Source organism: Vanellus vanellus (genome assembly GCF_965231255.1).
Source record: "Vanellus vanellus genome assembly, chromosome: 4".
NCBI classification, from domain to species: domain Eukaryota; kingdom Metazoa; phylum Chordata; class Aves; order Charadriiformes; family Charadriidae; genus Vanellus; species Vanellus vanellus.
The window spans coordinates 68,333,664-68,354,936 of NC_138909.1; the positions used below are offsets into that span (position 1 = coordinate 68,333,664).

Here is a 21,273-nt window from a genome sequence, read left to right on the forward strand (position 1 = left end):
GTTCAGAGAGTACCAGCCATCGATTTTCCCAAATAACAAGTCCTGAAACCTATGCCAGCTGGCTTGGAGAAAATGTTTCGTTACAAGTGGCACATCAGGATACAGAAATCAAATAAAAGTCATCAAAATCCAGGAACCAGTCAAAATAAATAATATAGGCCATTCCACATGTACTTGCAAAGCAGATTTGATGTTACATTATGCTACTTGTTTTGCATACTGTGATAAACACTAGATTTAAATTCTGGGTGCGGTAGAGAAGTGGCATTGTAATCTGCTAGAGCTAATGTCACTTATACTAAAAATTTGCCTTTGGGCCTTCATTTATTTTATATCTCTGCAAAACATGTTTATTAGTTGTATTTTAGGTGCTTCACTACACACTACGCAGTCATGGGTCATATCAGGCTTATGTGGACTGTATTATTCTATGCAAGTTGTGAAATCATTTTCTTGACATTTAATTACAAAATTAGGTTTTCATTTGTAGACTAATGAATACCAACCTGTTTAGCTTCAATAAGTAGGGGGAAAAAAACAGCAAAAAGAAATTTGCAGCAAAATCTCATATCGTGTTATAACTAGCCAGGAGAGGTGTTCAAAACTCTGTTATACCATCAGTGGTCTCTACTTCTGATAATGCTCATTAATTAACACTTTCTAATACCTTCATAGTGGCTATATATGTTACTGATAAACACAGCTTGATGATGTTACAAAAAAGCATAAATATATAGGTCTATTTCCAATAAAGAGTGTGTGTATGTGCTTATAGTAGGATTTGGGTAAGTTTTGCAGTCCTAAAAACCCCTCCACAGTTGCTGCAGCTTTGGCAGCAACTACAGACTAGATGCCCCTCTGTTAATCCCTTAAGTGCCTAATTCATCTCTCCTTGCTATGCTCAACATTACCTTAATCTAAACTCCTTGGCTCATCATTTATCACTTAAATACCATCCCAAAATGGTATTCAACCCATTAAACAGCAACAGTAGGAGAAGCTTTTCTCCATTAGCCAGCTTTCACCTATGAGATGCGAGACAGGATGTCAAACCCTTTTGCAGTTCCTCACTGCTTGGATGAGTGTTGTGATTATTTTACAAAGCGGGGGAGGTTACACCACCATGCCCTCCTGTTTCCAGGACAAGTACGTTTCCTACTCCCTGTAGGAAGGGTAGTGATTTCTACAGACAAGGTTATTGACTCCAGTCTGGGCTGGGTGCTAAAGTTTTTTATTAAACCTAGGCCCTGTAGTTTGTTTTTCTACCAAGTTCCAATGTTATAGAGTGTTGTGGGACTTGTCAGAGAGTTTACAGGAGTCTGGACTGCAGTAGGAGTTACCTGCAAGGTCCTGAGCTTTATGTGCGAGGAAAAATGTATGTGCCTGTCAGGGAATCTCGCACCTAATTTCAAAAAAAGAGCAAAGTGAGAATGATACATTGTTTGGAGGAGAATCAGAGTGAGTGAGCAGCTCAAATCTATAGCCAGAGGTAGGCAAAAATCTTCTCCAGTCCTTCCTCTACCCTACCTTTGTGCACAGACCTCTTCCCTAATTTTATTCTTTCTGATTGATTTCTCACCTGCACCCATGCTGAGGGAGATGAAAGACCCAGCAATGACAAACAGTGAAGGAAAAGGCAACGAAGTGAACTAAACTGGTGCTTCATGATCATGTGTAAGACAGGAGAAAGAGTGTGGAGGAAGAAGACCGTTGATACTTTCACAGCCAGGAGAGAGTCCTGATGAAGCAAAGTGGATCAGGGAAGCAGGTCATGAATTTCTTCTGAGGAAGCACATTCCCTGTGCATGGTGGACTGTTAGCTCCTACCCACTATGTCCTGAGAAATTACTCATCATGGTTTCATATCTCCCTACCACTAGGGAAAAGCTTGGAGATTTAAAAATATTGCACTGTGGGTGAAGTTCAGAGTTGAGGGAATTGTTTCATTTACAGCTGGATTCAGCTGCTCTCTTTAATTTTCTGAAAGACAGGTTAAGCATCAGGTAACTCCACCATCATTTTCTTCTTGCAGCTTGTCAAGAACATTACTCACAGCAAAAAACTTCAGCACTTGCACCTTGTCCTTCCAGTCCCGATTCCAGTCAATTTTCTTACAAGGTAGTTTAACAGCCCTTTTTTGTTCTTCATGGAACCAAAACCAATACCCATCTCAAGTTTCTGAAATACCTATAGCCCCCCCAGTGCACTTCTGGAGCACCTCCAGGGAAAAAAGGAAGATAGAAATTAGGGCATGGCTCTGTGAAACAATGCACAGCAACATCTCTCAAGCCAAGGAATATAAATGCATATCCAGGCAGGTGGAAAAAAAAATCTATTTCTCAGCACAGAAATGTCTTTATTATGCCTTCAGTTTTCTACTCACTTCAATAATTTCAATTTAAAATTTGTACAGTCAGCTGAAGTTCTAAAACTAAATTTATTTACCCATAAGCTTCAACCAAAGGATTGAGGTATGGACACTATTATTATAACCTAGGTATGGAGAAAAATCAAATTAAAATGTATGATACTGCTCTATGGTATCATTTTTCCCTTAAAAGCTAAACAGGACAAACAATGTAAAGCAACAGTCCCATCCCTGATGATACATAACTACACAAGATCCTTTGCATATTAAGACTCAAAATAGAAATGCTTATTTTGCAAGCTATCATTAGCCTCATATTATAGATAGATAGGCAATCTGAGGCATTGGCAAAAGCATCAGGAAGCTACCAGTTTCCATACTGGGATGAAGCAAAAGTGGAAAGAAGATTTAAGAGTTCTGCACCAGCTCTGATGTTCTGTCTGCTAAGTTGCACTGCCTTACAACTGTAGGCAGTAGAAGAAAAATGCTGTTCTGAAGGCACTTTGACCTGTACATCCTAGAAATCACAGGTTACAACTTTTTTGGCCTTTTTTCCATATTTTTGATTTCTAATGGCAGTTTTTTGGGGACGTTTAATTCCAACGCAACATAACTTTTGTCCTTTGATCACTACTACATGAATAGGTAAGGAAAGCAGTCAAATGTATTTAATTGAAGAATATTCTCTCTGTGCATGTATGAGGTGGCCCTCACACCGTACCGCATTGCAGCTAGAAGGGAAAAAAGGGAGTAGAAGCAGCTATTTTCAAAACATCTCTTTGACACCAGCTACTCTGGAACTCTAGCTTCCTAAAACTTGGTGGAGATGAAGAGCCCCATTACAGCCTTCTCCATCTTGGTTTCAGTTCACTTCAGTTCAGTTTAATGGCTTGGAGTTTACCCTAACGAGCGGTTAACATATATACTCCATTGAGATTTTAAATTAATTCATATATTTGTTTTTCTTCTTACTGAAATCATTAGTGCATTACCAATAAATTTAAGTAAATATACTTTTCTAGTTTCAGTTCAGATGATTCACTGTTGTTTAGCTGTTAGCATTTTTGCTTTGAATTTGAGAAGAATTGGCTATTGTTGCCTTAAGGAATAATAATAAAAAAAAAAAGGACATTATTTTCTGTTTGTTTCTCGTAGCAAATTCTCAATTTCAATTCAAATCATATTTATGTCTCTGAAACAAGATTCCAGCTAATCCTGTTATTTTGTTGCTTCTCCCCCCACCCCTCTCCCCCCCCCCAGATGTCTCTGGGTGCGCTTGGACATCTTATATCCCATAAATAATTTCTATAGGGTACTGTTACAATATAATCTACTGGCAACAATCCAAAAAGACCTGTAGTTGTACTAAATTCCTTTGAATGGGATGTTAAATAAAAGGTCCTTAAAAATTGGTATCCTGACCATTTGTTCCAGATTTTGAAGATGTGATTTACCTATATATTTGGTTATGTCAGTTAAGACGACATTTCTGCAGACCAGGAGAGTAAATACACCTTCATGTTACAAATTCTGCGTACCTTCCCTGACCTGAAAGTGCATCCTTTGCAGGTTTGCACATGCAGATGGACTGTGTTACCACATCCTGTGTTAGACAGGACATAGAATGTAGCCAGTATACATATAAAAATAAGGTTTGAAGACAATGGAGCATTTCTTGTAGTTATGCTGAAGTGATTCTGTCTTCAATTCAAACATATGTATATATCAATTGAAATAACTTGATGGATATTAGCATCTGATTATAATAAATATACTTTTTAGACAAAACATTTATAAGAAATTCGAGGTCTTTCAAAACTGAAATTAAACAGATATGCCAATCTTTCACTTGTATGTTTGTGTGTTGCGTATAGCAGTCTGATCTATTACTGAGTTACATACTTTTAATCAGCTAATAGATATATTAACATCACAGCAAGCAGTAAGGCAAAATAACACATTTCTCTGAGTAAAAGGGCTATTTGACTGAAATGTATGGCTTTGAAGAGGAAAAAAGTTTGGTTTTTTTTTTTTCATAAGAAAGATTTAACTACAAGAGGAGGGAAGCCTAGAAGCACAGGCTGAGGAAGCAGGGAGTTCAATCTCTATCCCCAGAATTCACAGAAGGCAGTGAAGAGCAAGTGACCACAGGAAGGGACAGGGGTCCAGAGGACTGACTTTGTAGCCCTTGATTAGGGCACTCATGCAAACTGTGGAAAGATAAGGTTCATGTTCCTGCTACGATTAGTATTCAGTTACTTATACAAAGCTATGTGATTTCATATCCAGAGATGAGCTGCGCTAGCAGGAGCTTTGACACGCTGCTGTTACCCCATCACTGATGCCCAGAAGCCTGATGAGCAGCGTACATACCTGGTGACCACAGACTTGTCCTTCTTCCAGTTCAGGAGAGATTTTGAAACAGGCCTCTTGCTCCGTGGGTGAGCTCCCTCATTACCTGCCTTGCTTTAGATTATGACCCACTAGCTACAGCCTGCTCCTCATCGGTTTTCTGCCTGAGGCCTCCTGGTGAGGCATGGCACAAGTTTCTATCAGGCTGCAATCCACAGTTCCCTTGAGGATGGTAGGAAACCTCCAGGACATCAGTGGGAGCAGCATTTCCCAACCCTTGACAACAGATGAACGTAACATCCCAAGGGATTTTAACAGCATTTAAGTCCCTACAAGTCAAGCAGCTGCTGAAGAACCACTTGGTGCATCTCAGAGGCACCTGAATGCTAATGTTGGGTGCCTGCAGGAAATGTTCAGCCCAGAGCATGAACCCAGAGCATCTTCAATAATGTGAGATACTCTCTTTCTCCTAAAGGAGCCGTTCTACTTTGGATAAGTGATCTCAGTTTAAGTTTATATTAATCTAGCGGGCTGAAATGTGAGTCACTCAAGACCTAATTCATGGCTGGGCAAGGCTTTCCTCCTTTAGTCATGAGCAGTTTCTGTAAGAAGGACAGGGCTGATAATAAGGAACAACTTCCACTACCCAGTTATAGCTAACCACTGCATACCTGTCACAGCTCTGAATCTCTGCCCAGTTTTAATTCCCTGCACCTACTCCTGTGTTGAATGGGGACAATAATACTTCCTAATCCCTCATGGATCTTGCAAAAACAAATTGTTTAAGAGGTGCTTAGATCTGGATACACAGAGGTATCTTAGGTTAAAAAATATTGTGTTTAGATTTAATTCCTTCAAAGACAATTATTTGAATGCTTATTCTTCAAAAAGTTGGCAATCCAAGACTGCTCTGGGAAGAGGCAGAGAGGACATATGTATGTGATTGAGTGTCACACGTGAAACTTCACAAAGAGCAAGAAGGAAAAGTGGTAGGACTGATCCCATGAAGATCAGCAAAAGATCATTTGATCAGATCATTCACCAGCTCAAAAACTGTATTTTCAATGAATCTGAAGCTTTCTGTGCTGGCAAAACAGCAAAAAAAAATGTTGCTCTTAAGTTGACAAGTATCTGAAATCACTTCACAAAACATTACAAATCTGACTTTTCAAATGACTCGGTTTGCAGATGCTAACACATAATTTAAAAAGAAAAACAAGCAGATTAATGAAACCAATCAGTAATATCTATAACTTGCTGTTAATTCACAGCTTGTTTTTATTAAAATTACCAATAAATATCTTAGTTGGAATTAAATATATCTAAAATTTCAACTTGTTCTATATTAATAAAAGGTATGGTATTAGCATTCATGAACACCGTAGTGATGATGTATGAACTAATTACATGAAATGCACTGTGAATCCCACCATATCGAGATCAAATCCAAATCTGGTTAGTTTCATCTTTATGGTCATTGTTGTGACTGTGCCTATTATTTGAATATCTTTCCACACCAAGAAGAACAGAGGGAAAAAATATTTCCCATCTGGATCTAAATGGTAATTTTTTAATCTTCATTTAATAGTTACTTCAGCCTCAGGCTCAACAAAGCTAACAAGACTACTGCTGAGGTTGCTCTGTGTTAATTCTATAAAGTATTGTTAGATACAAATGGTTGCTGTGGGATTTATACATGTTCGCCAGCCTGGTAGCTTTAAACAGTTCAATCACCTTCAATCTAATGAATCTTTAATTTGTTTTTTTACTATTAAAGGAAAATGACTCATCAGGTGGGAGATTTTGATTCACGAGTCTGCATATAAAACTGTCTCTTGGTACTGAACATAGTGTAAACATTACTGTTCCCTTTAAAAATAATTTCTTATAATAATCATCAAAATGCTGCAATGTTGTTATCACAAATTGAAGTTTTAGGTTATTACTGTAGAGTACTGTGATATTTTTCATAAAGGTCTGAAATAACAGTATTCTAATATACAGACTTAGTATGAAACAACATGAATATTGTGAGAAATTACATTTTCTTTCAATTCTGTTGTTCATTTTTCTTCATTTTTCTATGAAGAAGTTTGCATTTACTTGAATATATAGGGAATGGGCGGGGGGGGGAGGCAGATATTTCCAGAGGCTGCTGCAAGCCTGTGGCATGGATGCAGTTCAGGCACTGAAGCCCCCAGAGGAAAAGTGCAATTCAGAGCTTCTCATTTAGGCCTCTAAAGGTTTGAGTGTTTTTGTGGTACCCTGATGGACTACACTTATACAGCCAGATATAAAGTTAACCATAACGACACCAAAAGAGTGGAGGGGAGGTGGCTATTCCCTGGTACCAGCTAGACAGAGATATTTCCAAGCCTCACCTCTGTGTCTAAACATGGGAAGATTAAGTTTTCACAGCCTGTGCATGCAAATACACCTATCCTAAGGCTGTCATGTAGCCTTACAACCAAATAGTTTATGAACAGTTCAGCAAACACATATAGTCTGTTTATAGTCCTCAGTCTTTTTTTTTTTAAACTAGTGACCGTGGTTAATGGCAAACATGCAGCACAGCTGGGGGAAGGTGTGTTTAGGTGAAGAACTCTTCCGCAGGAACCTGGTGTGTTTACGTGATGTAACCCAGCATTGGAACATCAGTCTCTCAGTAGAGAACAGCTGCATTTACTCAGCATGCCTCCTGCTTCCAGCATCAGGGTGTGGTGTAGCAATCCTTTGGAAAAACAATGTCAGTTACTTTTGTTCTCTCCAGAAAAATGAAAAGTATCTGTGTTTCAATACCTCATTTAAATAGCCTGTGTTGACTGGGCTGTAGGTCGAGGCTAGTCTGGAGTTATCGGAAAGCACAGGAATGACTCCATGAAGAGCTTTCTACCACATAAATTTTTTACCAGAACATTTTTAAAATGGCTACGCAGAGTAGGTACTAATACCAGAACCTCAGCTAACTTCTTTTGGGGCACTAAGAGGAGCACAGTTGCAGTGCAGTGCCTGGGATTGTTCTGCTCTAAATGATAGACCTGCTCAGCACAGTATTTACGATTACTTGTGTAATCAAGTCCATTCTTCATTCCAGTGTTGTTCTTTTTATTCCCTATCCTGTTCCTATTTCTATTTCTGTTTACTTGTCAATTCTACTATATTAGAACATCAAAGACTTAACTCATTTAATTGCCTTTCTAAATGCACACATTCACCAAGTAGGTGCCACAGGTGTCCTCAGACTCTCTCTTCAGCTGCTCCTTAACTTTGCTTTGATTGCAGAAAGGCCCAAATTTTGGCTAACCCATGGAGTTTTTGCTTACAGCAGCCACGTGAAGCAGTATTCCTGAGTTAAACACCACCAAGTTTCAGAGGTGTGCTCTGAGCCTGGCCAACATATGCAGCTTGTCTGAAGGACATCTACCGCAATCCCTACAGTAGCTTTCTGGTGTGCAGGGGGTACAGTTACAGAAGACTGGTTGGCACCGTGCTGCCTGCTGTTCCCTCAGGGAAAAAAATATGTGGCAGTGGGGTGCTGTCATGCCTTTGCAGCTTCCTTTTTTTTGCCATGGTCCACTTTTTATGTCCTAAAACTAAGTATTTTAGCACATTTAGATCCTTACACAATGTTCAACTGATGTGTTCCTTTCTTGGTACAGCTGTTAGCTTCAGGCTCTCCTAAACACCAGATGTCAATGATAACAAGCTAGACCTAGTTTTCACCTTGCATTGCAATGTATATTCGCTCAGAATTCTCTTTCCTCCACACTTCCTCATTCCTTTCCTTCGTAGCACTATGCATGTGTCATCTTTTAAGATTAACCTTAAAACTTTTCCATAAACCACAACCAAACAAGAAGAGGAGAAATACCTCAAAGCAAAAGGATACAAGGCTTATTTTGTTGTTTATTAAGTGTTATGGGTACTCACTGCTATCATCCCAAATGGGGGACACTCTTTCATCTGTGTGATTCCTCTTCTATGTGTGTCTATTCTTCCCTCAACTAATACTAGACTTCTAGCAAAATATTAGCAATTCCATCTATAGCACCAAGGTACACCATGATAAATATATGTCCTCTACTGTTTAACATTTGATTTTAAAAAAATGTGAAGGCTTTCAAATAGAATTTGCATAGGCCTCCGTTTTATTTAAAAGCTCATGATACATTCATCCACAGTGATTCTAATATTCTGATCACATCCAAGTTCCTTTTTACTGTGTTTCGCTCTAGTAGCCAGGAGGATGATCCCTAATATAGCATTATTTACATAATGTCTGTTGCAATGACGGATAAGATACAAGAAAAAAACATCCTCCTTTTCATTTTAAAGTACTGCCTTTTGTTATTTACCTACAGTACAGTGAAGAGAGAAGAGTACAAACTGTACCAGAGAAGCAGAAAAGTACACAGAATAATTCCAAAACAAATTTAGTTGATTAAATGCAGTACATTAAGACCAGACATTTTAATGTTGACATTTTAGTATTGTTAATGAAGGGCCCAGCTATTGATCTTTGCTTGGGTAACAGTTTATTGAAACCACTGGACTTAGATTCAGAAAAAGTGTAGCCTAATGAATTGCAAGTAATAATTGCTATACAAGGTAATTGCAAAATTTGCATAGCAAAGCTCCTCTGAGAGAAACTTATGAGATTTCTACATCAATCTGAATGTGCAAAGGTGTGCAATTCAGCATGATATGAGTTATTAACCTCACTTGAATAAAGAAGAAAAAAAGTATTATATTTTGTTTAACCTCTGCAGCTTCAGAATTCCAAAATTATAGGGCTCTGAATAGATTAGAGCAGTAAAAACTTAGAAATTTTTCCCAGTTATCTCATTTTGTGAAGCAACGTAGCTCCTTCTATGAGGGCAGTTACTAGTTAGAACGATCACATCGAAAAAATAAATTCACATCATAAAAATGCTGGATCATTTCATTAAAATTATTATTATTTAATTCTAGATACTGAACATATTTATTCCTTTCTCCTGACTCCTTGATGTTTACTCTGAATGAAGCTACTGTGGGATATGAATGGGCAGCTGGGCAAACCCATATTTCACCTAATGCCTCTCTATTGGAGCAGCTTCTTGAAGGATTTGAGTGCTGGGACTTGTCAGAGACTGAAACATGGACTATATGAACTATCACATTTCCTACATTCCTCCATTTCTCCTAAGCAGTGGACAGACACTGACTTGTTCCTGTCCACTGGCTCTTTGTCACTACTCCTCTGTTGAGGATGCCAACCGCTGGCCATCAGAGCCAGTACTGTAGTTCATGTGAGCTCTTCCTCATCTGCTCCAGGCAAAAAACAGCCAGATATTGGTTCACACAATGCGAACCGTGGTCTGAGCTTACCAAGGCGGTTTTGCCTGAAAGAGGCTAGGAAGTGTTCACATGCACTGCTGTGCCGTCTTTGCTCTGAGGTGACAGCATCTCGTATGATGAGCCGCTTGAGTACCTTCTGCCAACACAACTGGTTTCAGAAAAGGGGTCTGCAGCTTCATGCTTTTATAATCAGTGAAGCAGGCTTCATCATCATCAGTTATTGATTTTCAGGGATTAGTTACAGCTGGAAAAGCTGAAAACAGCTTCTCATTATGATGAGTGCTTTAAAAAGAATGAATATTCAGATTTTTATTATTTACAAACAAGGTCATTTACATTTTTAGGGTAACTGTGTTTCCATTAGCATTACTTTACTAAAAGATCTTTCTGATTCAAATCAAGATGCTGATACTGTTGGTTCCTCTCCACATTAAGTACTCCTCATTAACTGAAATCTTTACTGAATACATTTAAATGAGGAAAGAAATAAAAAATGTTACTTTAAAGGAAGTGAGAGTTCTCACTGATTTCTGTGGACCAAGATTTGAATGCAGAAATAAGCTGATGATCGCAAATTTGAAAAATTTGGTCAAAAGAATGCAAGTGTCCTGCAACTCTATCTTCTATAAAGTTTTTCCCAGTCTTTTTTTTTTTTTTTTTTTGTAAAATATTTATGGACAGCAACTTATGGAAATAAATTCAAACAAATGTACCCAGAGCATCCCAACCAATATTTTAATCCTCAGTTTTGAAGGTGAAAAATCTCCTGTGCCACAGTTTAAGAACTGATTTCCACAAATCTTTGCCTGTATACCAAGTATGCGCATTTAAATTATAAAATTTCAATTTCTATTTGGTATTTGATCAAAACTGTTTTCCGTTGCCCCACCATTCATTCAGTGGACAGCTACTGGGGCAAAGACATTGGATATTTTTCCAACAAGGGAATATGAGACAGCAAAGCAGCTTGTGGTTCTGCAACATTGATCCTTGGTATTGCTGGTACATTTTCAATAATACCAATATGAGCTGTACATAACATCATGTGAATTTTTGAATTTTCATCAATCAGAAAATAAAATCTTCTGTTCCATTACTGTGGAAACTAAGAATAAAGCCAAGAGGTAAAGAATCCAGAGATGCATCCTTATCCAGAGTCCAGAGAAAAGGATTTCCACATTCACTTTTGCATGTGAGATTAATGCCAACCTGTGACTAATGGGAATCAATAATACACGAGTAAATACTGTGCTAAGAAAGTATGTTTGGTATCTTTTAATTTCTTCATGTGAATGCCTTTGTATTTTTATTACCAGTTAATATTAAGAAAGACAGTCCATCATACCAAGCCATCATAGTAGGATGCAGCTCAGTACGGTACCCTTAACAGTAATTCATCTTACACTGTGTCAGTTTCCCTTCCTAGTAATTTCAAAATCATTAAACAATTGCCACATTGATTTTTGTAAAATTCAGATCCTGAGGAGGGTTTTTGCATAACTAAAAAGCAAAATTTAATCCCTGCTTTCTTGCGAATACACAGGGTCTATTGGGAGAGAAATACGGGAACATCCGAATACCAGGGGAAGTTGAGTCAGCAGAATTTGAAATGATCCTGGATGCTGCTGTAGAGGCCAAGCTAGAGACAAGGATTTTAGAAGAGTGGTACTGCAGGGATGAGAACGCAGTGCCACCAGCGTATTACCTCAGACCAAAAGCTGAAATGCTGAAGAACTACCAGAATACAGTAAGTCACAGTCACCTCCTTACCAAATTCTTCTCTACCAGTTACAGTGGCGGGCAGTCCCCAGGGCCAGGCACTTCCTGCTGTCTCTGAATTAGCTTCCACAGCCCTGTTCACACCTGGGCAACTGGTGCTGTGATGCTCCTTTCCCATATGTGGTGAAGGAAGGAGCTGCGAAACACCAAGGGACACGACGAGTCATGACTGCTGTGTTGATGCGCTCTCTGATAACAGCTAGAGCAAGTGGCTTGTAGTCATTCATGACCTGTTGGGGCTACTGGGACAGTTGTACAGATTTTCCTTCCCTTCCCTTCCCTGATGTTGGAATAGAGAGAGCTCAGGCTCTCCCGCCCTGGCATTGTGCTTTTGCTAGATTTCAATGAACAGGATTTGCAGAGGAAATACACATTTTCCTTTCTATCCCCATACAAGAAAGCTCTTTAACAGTCAAACAAGTGCTTAGTGCTGCCCTGAGTCAGGTCTCATACTTTTAACTTATTAAATGTATTCTAACAAAAGATTTTTTAATACTGTTAATTATAAAAAACTATATCGCTGGGTAAAAAACTGGCTTCGCTGGGTAAAAAACTGGCTGGATGGCCGTAACCAGAGGGTGGTGGTAAATGGAGTTAAATCCAGTTGGTGTCCAGTCACGAGTGGTGTCCCCCAGGGATCAGTGCTGGGGCCCATTCTCTTTAATATCTTTATCAATAATCAGCGCTACAGACTGGGGGCGGAGTGGCTCGAAAGCTGCCTGGCAGAAAAGGACCTGGGGGTGTTGGTGGACAGCCGGCTGAGCATGAGCCAGCAGTGTGCCCAGGCAGCCAAGAAGGCCAACACCATCCTAGCCTGCATCAGGAATAGTGTGGTGAGCCGGACTGGGGAAGTAATCATCCCCCTGTACTCGGCACTGGTGAGGCCTCACCTCAAGTACTGTGTTCAGTTTTGGGCCCCTCACTACAAGAAGGACATTGAGGTGTTGGAGCGTGTCCAGAGAAGGGCTACAAAGCTGGTGAAGGGTCTGGAGGACAAACCTTATGAGGAACGACTGAGGGATCTGGGGTTGTTTAGCCTGGAGAAGAGGAGGCTGAGGAGAGACCTTATCACCCTCTACAACTACCTGAAAGGAGGTTTTAGAGAGATGGGAGCTGACCTCTTCTCCCTGGTGACAAGTGATAGGACAAGAGGAAACGGGTTCAAGTTATGTCAGGGCAGGTTTAGATTGGATATTAGGAAGCATTTTTTCACTGAAAGGGTTATTAAACATTGGAATAGGCTGCCCAGAGAGGTGGTGGATTCACCATCCCTGGAGGTGTTTAAGAAAAGGGTAGATGAGGTGCTTAGGGACATGGTTTAGAAGTGGTGGTGTTTTTATCAGGGTAGGTTAATGGTTGGACTTGATGTTCTTAAAGGTCCCTTCCAACCTCACTAATTCTATGATTCTATGATTCTATATTACCCAGGGCTCATTTCTACCCTCCTACACATCCTACATACCCAAGGACAGATTTCAGGGTACAAAAAATGAAGTCTTTAACAGAGTATACACTTCATTTTGAGTGCATACCGTATTATACAAGAGAATGAAATAAAACCATTATACTGCATTCACTTATTGTGTAACGTAATGTTTTCTCTGTTGTATGGAAAAACATTGAAAACTGAAAAGCATAGACAGGGAAAGAGTTTTAATGAGCTGAAGACAGTATAATATGGCTAATCCTGTAGTATTGATCACAAGGGAGGAAGCAAGTTTTGTAACTTTGCATTGTTTTGCTAATGCCCACAGTATCCCTTTGAATAAAGCCTGGCTTTTCTGTTATTAAAACTTCGTACCTTTTCTCAAGCTCCTGATACACAGGAGTAAGTAAAAAGATGTTCATAACTTAGAGCTAACATAGAGTTACATGTCATAAACTTACAGAACGTAATAAAAGATACAGAGCTCTGAACATGTCAAGAAAGAGTTGCTAGGGAGCTTATCCTGGAGGCTGTTCTTTTTCCAGTTACACCCTCCACGAAAACTGGATATTCCTTAGACACTTCACCTGCAGTAAGTAATGCAGCAGTGACTACCAGCTACCTTAGAGAAACCTCCATCGTGGCATCTGCGAGATACCATCTGAAAGGATTAGTGAATTTGTATTAGAGTCCCTCTCTGATGAAAGCAAGATTACTGTTACTATAGCAATGAATGAATGAAAGTAATGTCAGATCTAATCCCGTATTTTTCAAATATGGTAGCTAATATGAGGTGCTTAATTACAGGTACCAGGAACCTCATTTTCAGTTTTGAGATCCAAGCTTAAATTATTATTACTGTTACTATTATTATTACTTCTCATTAAAGGAGCAATAATAAAGCAGCAGTATTACTGCTGCTTTATTATCATTATTTTAGGCTTGGTTCTCAAAACCCTCTTTCTCTAAAGGTGTTATTGGTCTTATTCTTGAAAATTAGCTGCCTACAGAAGGAATTCAGAAAATACTCAAAGCAGCTGACTTTTATAATTCTAAAATGGAATACATTATGATTATCTGCAGTATAAAAAGGTTAACTCATTTATTTATTTTTAATGTATGTGTTTCTCTGTTACCATGTTATATATGACCTTGAATATTAGACTTTTACTTTCTGAAGTTGTAGATGTGTATATTACAGCTACTGTCTAACTATGGATATTTTTAAAAGATGGAATCTTCTTCGAGCTCTATGAATGAGAACAAATGGCAAGATATATCAGAAGAGATTAAGAAGATTTTTAAGACTGCTGTGAAATTGCTGTATGAGAAAGGGAAAATGAAACACAGCCAAGCAAAGAGATATCTTTCCTCTGGTAAAGTTCAGTCTAACTTTTTCTATATATTCGTTTATCTTCTTTTCTATCAACCTTTCCACAAACATGAAAACATGTATCTGTTGGCATTTCTCATATAATTGAAGAGAAAAAAGATGTTAATTGCGCTTGCTTGAAACCAAAACCGATATGAAAGCACCCAGTGATTTTTCTGTGCTTTTTCTGTTTTTCACAGAAAACAGATGCAATCATTTAAGAGTCTGCATGTTGGGGGTGGGGGATGTTCTTGAACTGTTTATAAAGAAAAGATAACAGAGACTCTGTGTTCTCATTTCATCCTCAGCTATTGAAGATGAACTTGATTTTGCCTTGGGTAAACAAACACCAGCTTTCCTAAAGAAGTGTGTTTGCTACATTCGGAAAATTGCCAACATTGAGCGTTTCGTTAAAATTCCAGAGATGGGAAAATACATGGATGTGGTACATACAGCTGGGAAGTTTCTACGAGATCCCGAAGCCCATGAGAAACTGATCAAGCTCAGGGATGAATTCATTCCTACCATCGTGGCATCGTCCAATCTGAGAGTGTACACATCTGTCACTCACTGTGACATGAAACTGGGCTACTCCCAAGAAGTGGAGAACCATTACATTGAAGGACTTGGTAAACAGTTCTATGAAGACATGATCGATATAATCCAAGCAACAGTCCAGCAGAATTTTGACACGGAGACAGACTTGCTGTACGATGAAGTTCTTCAACACTCATCACTGTGTAAAACATACTCCACGTTTTATGAATATAGATGTGAGGCATTAAACATAGTTCACAAGTACATTCTACCTAGCAAAATAGGACACATTAACCCTCTTATCATATATGGAGGACCATGCACAGGGAAGACTCTTTTATTAGCCGAAGTGGCGAAGAAGGTAAATAAATTCTTCACATAATATGGTGATGTTAGGAGCATTAGTGTGTAAAGGCCATCTTAGTTTGCATTCTTCCTTTTGTCAATAGATCAGCCCTCAACATACAAAATAAAAATAATTAAAAGTATATTCTACATATTATTGTATACATATTCAGAAAAAGACTTACGTTCCAATAATAATTTGTCTGTATCATATGCTTAGCCAAAACAAAAATACTTTAACAGAGGTCTTAAAAACCTAAGAGGAATCAATATATTTTTTAATTAACAACGTGTATTTTAGAAGGATCTCTTTTGTTCTTGTTCCACTGAGGTCCTGTGAATCTGGAACCATCTAAACATCATATGCTGGTTTTAGTCTTACTCACAAATACAACATGTCTTTCCAAGTCATGCCATCTTATGTTCTCATCAGAAATTACTCCAGAGTTAGTCTGATACACTTGCTACAAATCTATCTGTAAAAACCTGCAAAAATACCTGTACTTATTTATCTGACATATGCTGTTTAATTCATTGAGTCAAGTACAACAGGGAGATGAGTGAAACACTTGCAAGGCAGAACCAGATGCGGAAGAAGACTGAGTGGGCATCCCTAAGCCTAATTCTCCAACTGGGATTCACAACTTTGAGTTCCCTGCAGGGCGCTCACACAGTGGGCTGGGAAACAGCCATATCAGCCAGAAGGAAATGGAGAAGGCAACAATAACGTTTAAAATCCTGTATCTTTCCCAAATGTGACTTCCTATAGATTCACATTAGTTGCCTACATGAAATTTGGATTTGCAACTCAAGATCTCATTTCAGATCTGAGTACATAACTTAACCTAGAGACTCTGGTTACACTTTTCTTTTAAAATATTCTGGAAAAACTTAAAGTGAGGTGAAAAGACTTAGAAAGTAAGAGAACTGAGTGTGCTAGCCTGCACAGACTGAGAGGATTTAAATCCACATTCCTCACTTACTTAGAGTATGTTAACCAAAAAAACAGCAAGAGATACTTTTTACCCCTTGTGGCAATGTGAAAGAATCACAGGCACACCAAAACAGAGCAAACTTCTGTGATCCAGGAACTAAGGTAACCTGCTAGTAAAGGGTAATCCTGTACTCTCATCCCTGTCCTCCAAAACCATCAGGGCATGCACTCAGCTGGGAACCAATGTTAAACAAGCTTAGGTCGCAAGCTGGTCTGCCTGGCCAAGGATGACATTGCTTAGTGCCTGAGTAAGTTTGTTAATAAAAGAATCTTTCTACTGACTTTCAGAACTGAGACACAGATTTTGCAAAGAGATCCCTGGGATTTATGGACTTCATTCTACTCATGTCCCCTTAAATGTAAGGGTCTTAGTGTTTTGGGATATTAGCTGTGCTAAACAAAGATAACGTATCATATAAATTTCATCCCATGCACGTAAATCAAAACAGCCTTTAACTCTGCCAGCAAGAGCATTTCCATTCAACCAGTAACATTTAAAAATGTTTATTTATATATAGGCAATCACTACTTATAAACTGTTACTGTGCTTCATTTACATACTAACTAAATTATGCTCTATATTCTAGGCCTACTCCTGGCTACAAGAAGAGATGGGACCAGATTCTGACCCAGTGGTAGTTATAAGATTTCTGGGATCCACTGAAACAAGTACAGATCTGAAGAATATACTTCAAAGCATTTGTGAGCAATTAGCAGTCAACTATCATTGCCTTGTACAAAGTTACCCAAAAAAGATTCACGACCTTCGGGACTTGTTCATCAATCTCTTGAATGAGTCTTCATTCCATAGGCCGCTGGTGATCATATTTGATGCCCTAGAACAGCTAACAGATAGTGATGACGGTAGGAAGCTCTGGTGGCTTCCCATTCACCTTCCCCGTTCAGTACGGATAATTTTGTCAACACTGCCAAACAAGCATGGGATCCTGCAAAAACTGAGGTGCCTTATTCATGAAGAAGACAACTACATTGAATTGACCGCAAGGGACAGAAAGATGTGTAGCCAAGTACTGAAACATCAGCTGCTGCGAGTTAAAAGAAAAGTAACATCAGGGCAACAAATCTACGTCAATGAAGCATTCTCCAAGTGCACACTGCCTATGTTTGTGAACTTAACCTTCAGAGAGGTCAGGAACTGGAGATCTCACAAAGACGTAGATGAGTCCTCCCTCTGTGTCACTGTCCATGAAAGCATAGAGCAGTTGTTTTGGTCACTGGAAAACAAGTGTGGATCAAGACTATTGTCAAGAGCACTTGGCTACATCACTATGTCCAAATCTGGCCTGAGTGAAATGGAACTGGAAGATATTTTAGCCCTTGACAACAGTGTTATGTACGAACTGAGTGAGAGTGTCAGAGAAAGTAACCCACTGAGAATTCCATATATATACATTGCAAGGCTTAAGGAGGGCTTACAGGGGTACTTGATAGAGCGACAGGTGAAAAATGTAACGCTGCTTCTTTGGGCAAATAGGCACTTGCAACTAATTGCCCAGAAATTGTACCTGCACAATGAAGAAGATTTACATGAAATGCACACAGTCATGGCAGAGTATTTCCTTGGTGTTTGGTCAGGTGGACGAAGAAAACCTTTTTACAGCACTGACCAATATCTGAATGGTTGTCCTGACCGTGACAGCAGAGGCCTGAACGAGGATGAAAAGCACTGCATGGACCAGACTGCTTTTGACAGGCAGGCACCTGATCAACCATGGGTCTTTCAGTGTAATCCATTAGAGCCTGATATCTTTTTCATCAATCACAGAAAAATGACAGAGCTTATTCATCACTTGACAAGATGTGGAAGAACAGATGATCTTCTGTATGGAGTCATTATGAACTTCAGCTGGCTGTACACCATGATCAGAATAGGGCAGTTTGATAAAGCTCTTTCTGACATAGAACTGGCTTACACCTACTCGCAAGAAAAGGAGCTGAAATTTCTGGCCAGTACCCTCCGCAGTATAAAGTTCAAAGTAGTAAAATACCCAGGTTCGCTCTCCGCTGAATTGCAGCAGAGGCTTCTCCCAGTAGTAAGTTCACTGCCCAAACTCAGACATCTCCTCTTAGAATGTGACAAGGACGGACCCAAGTACTGCTCTATCGTCCCTTTGCATTCCTCCATGGATGTGACTTACAGCCCCGAGCGTCTGCCACTGTCATCCAGCTGCATGCACATCACCGAGATTTTGCCTACTTTTAATCCCAGCACAATTATTGCTGCTTTAGAAAATGGCTCCATCAGCACTTGGGATGTAGAGACCCGCCAGTTACTAAGGCAGATCACAACATCTCCATCTGTTATCTTAGGCATGAAGCTGACTAGTGATGAGAAGTATCTGGTAGTGGCTACAACAAAAAACACTCTTTTGATATACGATAACATAAATTCCTGTCTTCTATCTGAGGTGGAAATTAAGGGATCAAAACATTGTGGAATGGGGGGGGGCTCCAGTTTTATAAATGGATTTACGTTATCAGTCAACCATGCGCTTGCTTGGCTGGAGGCCAGCAAAGACGTTACTGTAATAGATCTGCTTTACGGTTGGCCTCTCTATCACTTCCACTGCTGGTACGAAGTGACCTGTGTGCAGTGTTCTCCAGATGGAGTTTATGCGTTCTGCGGACAGTATTTAAACACCGCCACCATTTTTCACTTGGGCAGTGGAGAGAAGCTGGCCACCGTAACCTCTGAATTTTCCAGTGGATTTGTGAAATTCCTTCTCATTCTGGACACAGCCCAAGAAATGGTGATGGTGGACAACGAGGGTAGCCTCTCTGTTTGGAATACGGAGGAAATTGCGAATCCCCAGCTTACGGATGACTTTGACTGCAGGAGAGAAGACAGTGAAGTTGTCAGCATAGAGCTTTCTGAAGACCAAAGTGCAATTTTAATTTGTAAGGCTCTCAGCATTGAACTTCTTGACACTCATGTGTGGAAGGTGGCTGAAAAGTTTAGAGCTAAACACAATGAGCGCTTTATATCTGCCGTGTTGTCCAAAAATGGCAACTGTATAATTGCTTCAATGGAAAATACCTCAGCCATTTTTGTTTGGAGAAGAGATACGGGACAGTGTATGGCAAGCTTACAGGAAATCTCAGGAACTATAGTCAGGCTAATTAAATCAAATCATCATAACATGCTGCTATCCTTATCTACCAGTGGTGTCCTTTCTATTTGGGATATAGACATCATAACTGCTATGTCCAATATTGACAAATCTGGCAAGCCTATCCAAAGACTGGTGTTGCCGGCCAGGGGTGAATTAATATACACATTGGATGGATCAGATTCTGTCCATAAGTGGAACTTCAGCACTGGATTTATTGAAGCCGTGTTCAAGCACGAAGGTATTGTTGAAAACTGTGTGCTGACCTCTTCTGGAGAAATAATGGTTACATCAGATGATAAATGCAGCCAGTATGTATGGCACACTGTTAGTGGTGAAAATATCTTTCGCATTAATGGACAAAGAATCTCAGAGTTAATGATTACTCATAACGATCAATTTGTAGTCTCTCTCTGTGAGCAAAACGCATCCAGAGTTTGGCGACTGGCTACAGGACATCGGGTTTGCAATATTTTAGTTGCCTTACAGAACGCATTTATAACAACTGCAAATACATTCGTAGTCGGAATGGCGAAGAATAAAGTGTTGGCAGTGAGTCTCTGGACAGGCAGTATAACCAAGAAGTTTTCCTGTGATGATGGTGCAAGCATTGTGGACATTAAGCTGATACCAGACTGCCCAGATATTATAGTATTTATAACATCTACTGAAACTGTGAACATTTGGAGCCTAACAGAGGAAGTCATCTGCAGACGCGTACAATTGCCTACCAATTTCTTAAAAAATTTGGAAGACTTTGAAATATCCCCAAATGGGAAACTCGGAATTATAACCCGTGGTGATGAGAACATCAATGTGCTTGATTTATACAGCGGAAAACTTCGTGTGGTTCATGCTCCAGGTGTCATCTGGCGGCAGAGGCTGTCTCGGGATGGCCGCTATCTTGTATACATCTGTTTTCGCAGTGAAGAAGATGATGACAATGGTGCGGTCTCTAGTTTAATAGTAATGAGACTGGCGGATGGCAAAAACATTGGTGCCTGTTCTCTTTATAAAACTCCCACTTTTCTTGCACTCTCACAGAGACATTTAAATATAATTATTGGATTTGATGACGGAAGTATAGGTACTTACACTGTAGTGGATCGAGTCGACGCTGCACTGAAAATCAAAATTGCTACTTCAAACAGCCGACAGATTTTCAACAACACAACACAAGTGATTAGGCCAAAATGTCACAATTATAGCTTCAAAGTGACTGCAGACTGCATTTGGAGGGAATCAACGGAAGTATTTGCAAGGGACAGCCCCATTACAGTTATAGAGCCTGAGGTGAGTGAAGCAACACCAACCAAAAAACACAACTATTGCTATGAGAAAGTGTGCTCAGCCATAGATTGCAGAGGACACAGCTTTGCTGCTGACAACTGAGTAACCATCTGGACTAGCTTATCCGAATCATAGTATACATGCATAGATTTGTCTTCTGAATTCACGTAAAAATCAGTGCATTTCTTGGAAGACAGATAGAAACAGCAGAGGGCAGACCAGCTGTTTTTTCCTTGACAAATATTCTTACATTTATGTAAACAAAAAAAAGCAAACATAAAGCAAATGGGCTGCAGGGTTTTTTAAATTTTGGAATACAAGGTTCAGTCCAGGATTTCA

The 21,273-nt window shown here is 39.5% G+C and overlaps 1 protein-coding gene across 1 annotated transcript in view; it reads left to right on the forward strand.

Moving 5' to 3' along the window:
- The window catches only part of NWD2 (NACHT and WD repeat domain containing 2), a gene marked incomplete at both ends in the record, with an annotated part of 59,579 nt that extends 38,543 nt beyond the window's left edge, over window positions 1–21,036 (forward strand). Inside the window, 4 exons of the mRNA XM_082482808.1 lie at window positions 11,604–11,807; window positions 14,497–14,641; window positions 14,946–15,535; window positions 17,101–21,036. Of these exons, the coding sequence (XP_082338934.1) occupies window positions 11,604–11,807; window positions 14,497–14,641; window positions 14,946–15,535; window positions 17,101–21,036 (4,875 nt within the window). The remainder of the gene's footprint in view (window positions 1–11,603; window positions 11,808–14,496; window positions 14,642–14,945; window positions 15,536–17,100) is intronic.
- Between the last annotated feature and the right edge of the window lie 237 nt (window positions 21,037–21,273).